This window comes from Pezoporus flaviventris, unplaced genomic scaffold (assembly GCF_033815535.1).
Source record: "Pezoporus flaviventris isolate CSIRO_AGI_PZ_B2104156 unplaced genomic scaffold, CSIRO_AGI_Pfla_v1 ptg000739l, whole genome shotgun sequence".
In the NCBI taxonomy this organism is placed as follows: Eukaryota; Metazoa; Chordata; class Aves; order Psittaciformes; family Psittacidae; genus Pezoporus; species Pezoporus flaviventris.
The window spans coordinates 107,853-112,619 of record NW_026893284.1 but is presented as its reverse complement, the minus strand read 5'-3'; the positions used below and the strand labels follow the sequence as shown (position 1 = coordinate 112,619).

Here is a 4,767-nt window from a genome sequence, read left to right as displayed (position 1 = left end):
CACGGCAGGAGCGCGTATGGAGGTGTTGTGTCAGATGAAATTCACACGAGATATCAAAGAGTTTTTCAGAAGATCTCACCTGTCCATCAGCTTTGGTCTCAGCTGCCCTGTGCTGGCTCTTTCAGCAGGGAGAGGACTTTACCCAGACTGCTCCAACTCGCAGCCCCTGGGGTGCAGGGACCCTACTTGAAATGACAACCCTGGGTACCCCTGGCTGCACAGCTGGCTGCACACCCCTGAAACCACCCCCGGGAGAAGGCAGGCATCACACACAGCCCTTTGATGGTGCACTGGGGAATCCAATGCTTCTCCAGCCCTGCTACTGGGAAATTAAAAGAGGAAGCTCACAAGCCCCTGGCAGCCCCAAGGAGCTGTCCCAAGGGTTGTGGGTGACCCACATCCGCTGCCTGCAGGCTGCCCTGTAGCCCTGTCAGCGGGTGCTGCTACCCATCCCCCAGTGGACCTTCCTGCACACCTTACTTTAGAGACAGATCCTCTACACCACTCTGATCTGACAAACCATTTATCCCTCCTCCCTCATTTCTCTTTTTTATTTGTGCTCTTTTTCTTGTCTGGTTTCAGCTGAGGTTTTCTTGTTCTTCCATCTTTCCATGAACCTGCACTCGATAAATGCAGGTGTAGGCTGTGTTTCCCCAGTTGCTCTTCACAATAAGTTTGATGTGCGCAAAGGCTCTGTGCGTGTTCTGTGAAGAGAGTGACAAGAAAACTGAGGTGTTAAGTGTGACGGTGCAATTGACGTTTCTCCCCCTGCCCGCCCTGCTCCTGCTCAGGAACAAGCTTCCAAAAGTGGGTAGGAGTGGCTGTAGGCATCTGAGGCTCACTGCTGGTACCAGGGCTCCTGCAGAGACTGGAGGCACGGGAAGGGAGAAGACATCCTCTGGAACCTGGCCTGCTGGCGACCGCGCCTCCCTTCCCTTTGCCCCTTTACCTCTGCAGCTTGCTCTGAGCTGACAGAGAGGCTGGGGAGGTCCTCCTATGCGTGAGACAGTTGGTGTGAAAGTCCATTAAGCTCCCGCCATGCTCTCTGCCTGCCTTCCTCCTGGCAGGTGTGAGGGCACCAGGAGAAAAGGGACGTGTTGTGCTGGGAGGAAAGGACACTGTCCAGCCTGTCAGCAGGCCACAGGGTGGAGCGACAATGCTGCCCGGCAGCTTCCCCCACCAGGTATCCCTATTTCTCCTGGCACGAAGATGTTGCTTTGGTGGAGAGGCCATGTGTGCAGCTGGCTCTGCTGAAGGCAGCAGCTGCAGCAGGGGTCTCTCAGGACTTAAGCTCCCACAGGAGCAACCCTGCCCTTGCAAACCTGTTGCTGCTACCCCTACCGCATGCTACTCAGTCCTCCCAGCTCCACCAGGCCTCCTCGGCAGTGGTCTGGGCCCCTGCGCCAGGGGAGAGAGCATTCACGCTCTTCCTGCCACGGACTTGCAGGCACTGCTGGTTTTCTCCTGGGCATCTTGCCTTCATGCACAGACTGTACCTTCAGAGGGAAGGTTTGAATAGCCTCTTTTGTCACGTTGTACATGAACATCCCAAGGAGAGTTTCCTCTTCTCTGTCTGCATTCGATCCCTCAAGGGAAAAGCACAAGGAGGAAGGAGAGAAGCTCAGACTTGTCCCGGCAAAGAGGATGTTTGTATGTGCTGGATCAGCATATACTGCATGGGCTGTTGTCTACTGAGCCTCTCCTGGGGCTCTAGCAGTAGTTAAGCACTGTCTCAACCTTGTGTTTTATTCAAGAGCCCTGAGGTGCTCTCACCAGAATGAGTCTTGAGAGGGATGGAACCCCTAGAGCCCCTGAAGTATCCTGCAAGTGCACTGCAGGGCTTAGGAGAAAGCAGGACACAAATCTCCAAGGACTTGCTTGCACAAAGCAAGCAAGTTCCAGTCACGGCTTTGCCCCAGGGCCATGCCAGCCAGAAGCACCCAGCAGAGACTTACAAAGACAGCGATGTCTCGGGGGGCACTGGTGACGGTCCCGGATGGAGAGACCTCTTTGTAGATGTGCTGCACACTGACAGCAGTCAGATGGACTCGTGCTCGCAACCTGATGACCACCTGGCCCTGGTGCCCTTGTAATGGCCAGCAGTTTCCTGGGGAAATATCCGGCTGCAATCAGAACGTGAGAGTTAATGAAACGTGAGCCCATGTTCAGTTCAACACAGCTGCTCATGTAGCCTGAAGCACAGGTGCTGGTGTGTCTGGGGGGTCTAGTCCAGCTTGAAAATGAGGCACGTGTGAGGAAATGGACAAAAGCAGCAGCCTCTCAGTATTATGAAAAGAGGAGAATACCTGTTACTAAGCCAACCTAGTCAGGCCCTTACAGACACAGCTCTCTGCCCAGTGGCTCTGCAGAGGACCCCCTGCCTCCCACCCCAGAAAAGAACTGTTAGGGCTGAGTATGGAAATGAGGTCACCAGGGAGAATGTCGTTCACCCAGCTGTGACTGAGGACTCTGGGCAAGATGCCGCAGTTGAGCTCTGTTCCCCTCCTGAGGGGAGCCACTGCTTTCGATCGAGGCCAGCCCTGAGTCCAAGCTTTGGCTTCAGGCAACAGATCAGCACTGTGGGCTTGAGCATTACCACTGGACTGAGAGGACAATGCCCAAGGTCAGTCCCCAGCTTCTCAGGAAGGAAACATGCACTGGTGGTTTCTGCTACAATACCTCCAAAATCGTATCAGGAGGGTTGGGAGTGTGGAAGAACCATAAAACCCTGCAGCCCCAATTCTCTTTGCAGTCATAGGTCTTTGAAGTTCTCTGCATGTCAATGGTGGCACCTGTAAGGAAGGGAGAGCAGGTGACTGCACGAGGCCACCGAGTAGGAGGACCCTGTGCTCAGACGCCCTTTCTGATGCTGCTGGACAGCTCCACGTCTGTCAGTCCTCTCCTCATCTCCATGCTGGTAGGGGTGCCTAGCTGCGCAGGATGACAGCACCCATATGCCTGGTGTCTGCTCCTCTCAGCGCCACAAGTAGAAGGCCTGAGGGTGCTGGTGAATGAGGGCAGACCAAAGCTGAGGGCTTGCTGTGTGGGCAATAAAGGATGACGCATCCGTTCTCTTTCCAAATGCATTGATGAGGAAGAGAGCCCCTCCGTCAGCCCTGGAATGTGGGGGGGGGGGGGGGGGGGGGGAACAGTGCCAGAGGCACCTGCGCAGAGGCGGAACCAGGAGGGAATCCAAGAGAGCCACTGCCACAGACTTGCTCTCAGACCTCATGAAGCTCCCCTGCTTTCAGCTCCCCTGCTTAGGAGAGCAGCACCTGGAGGACATCCTCCTTTGGGGAGTGCTACAGACAAGTGCATGGCAAGGAGAATGGGCTGCTGTGTCCATACCAGAACTTTTCAGGGCCCAGTCAGATCTTCCGACGAAGACTTCCAAAGCCAACTCCAGTGCTGCCGGGTTCACCTCCTGCCTCTCCTGGGAAAGACACAAACAAGCACAGAAAATGAGCACTTCAGCAGTCAGTTCAGCATGGCTACCAGCGCCCAGAAAGGCAAAGAGTCAGTGTCAGAAATACAAGGCAAGCCTTGTCCAGTAAGCTGAGAGACTGCAGCTGACGTGAGCCACAAGCACAGTATATGTGGCCACGACCATGGGGTCCTCACTCCCTTGTTCCCACCTTCCATGCTCAGGCCATGTCCACAAAGGCTGGCCATGGGAGTGGGCCTGGGTCTCCCTGCTGCTCAGGGCCCAGCCAGAGCAGCCAAAGGTGCCCGTGCCAAGGGAAGGATGCTGGAAGATTTCTACTGCCTGAAGCACCAGTTAACCTGGGCCTAGAGAAGGGCCTGGGCAGTGCCAAAGCTCACCCAGCAATCCCCTGGCACAAGCTGGCTTGCTGCGCTCAGCAGGCTGAGCCCACTACTAATCCCAGGTAGTGCTTCCTCAGGGCTTCTGCCCAGCCAAGCCTTCTTCTCCAAAATGCAGGGTTACCTTCTTCAAACTGCTTATCTCCACCTCCAGCTGAGCCACCTCCTCCAGCAGAAGCTGCAACTTTTGGGTTTGCTCTGTCAACAAGGCGTGCAAATTCCTGCAGGAACAGGAAAGCAGATGTTGTCAGAGAGCAGCCCATTCCCTCTGCAAGGAGCAGAGACACAGGGCTTTCTGGTTTGTGAATGCTTCCCTTCCTCCCCACGCTGAAAGAAAGGCAATGGCCAGAGGGAAGTACAGGAGCCGTGGCTGTTAGAAAAATGGGTGCAGGTAGCACGAGGTTGTCCTGGGTTCAGCCGTAGCAGGAATTTCTCTCCTTCTTAGTAGCTGGTGCAGCACTGTGGTTTTGACTTTCAGCCTGGGAACAGCGCTGATAACACCGCTGGTTTTAGTTGGTGCTCAGTAATGTTTACTCTGACCAAGGACATTCTGAGTCTCATGCTTTGCCAGGGAGGAGGGGAAGCCGGGAGGAAGCAGAGAGAGGACACTGCACCCAAACTAGCCAAAGAGGTATTCCATACCACAGCACGTCATGCCCAGTATATAAACGGGGCAGTTACCCGGAAGGGCTAGATCACGGCTCTGGTCGGGCTGGGAACCATTAAGCCGGTGGGGAGCGGTTGTATTCTCTTCCCTTGTCATTCCCTTTATCATTATTATTACTGGTGGTAGCAGCAGTGGTTTGTGTTACACCTTAGTTACTGGAGTGTTCTTGTCTCAACCCGTGGGAGTTACATTCTTTTGATTCTCCTCCCCATCCCTCGGGGAGCAGGGGGACAGAGAAGAGGGGGAGTGAGCGAGCGCCTGCGTGGTTCTGAGTTACG

General features: G+C 55.0%; 1 protein-coding gene across 1 annotated transcript; it reads right to left on the bottom strand.

Annotated features, from left to right (window-relative positions):
- Positions 1 to 370: 370 nt before the first annotated feature.
- On the bottom strand, positions 371 to 4,076 carry LOC133264304 (SUN domain-containing protein 5-like). The gene is made up of 5 exons (XM_061444252.1): positions 3,947 to 4,076; positions 3,349 to 3,433; positions 2,680 to 2,792; positions 1,956 to 2,123; positions 371 to 704 (listed from the first exon to the last, which is right to left on the bottom strand). Exons 3-5 carry the CDS (start codon positions 2,776 to 2,778, stop codon positions 579 to 581), a joined length of 393 nt encoding a protein of 130 aa, XP_061300236.1. The 5' UTR covers positions 2,779 to 2,792; positions 3,349 to 3,433; positions 3,947 to 4,076; the 3' UTR covers positions 371 to 578.
- Between the last annotated feature and the right edge of the window lie 691 nt (positions 4,077 to 4,767).

Bases quoted from the DNA above. Each gene is read 5' to 3' on its own strand.
- LOC133264304 (XM_061444252.1), bottom strand. From the start codon at position 2,778: ATGCAGAGAACTTCAAAGACCTATGACTGCAAAGAGAATTGGGGCTGC. The intron at 2,124-2,679 runs GTATTGTAGCAG...TTCTGATTGCAG, and splicing joins CTCCTGATACGATTTTGGAG to CCGGATATTTCCCCAGGAAA. The intron at 705-1,955 runs GTAAGTCTCTGC...CTCTCTTCACAG, and splicing joins CCCGAGACATCGCTGTCTTT to AACACGCACAGAGCCTTTGC.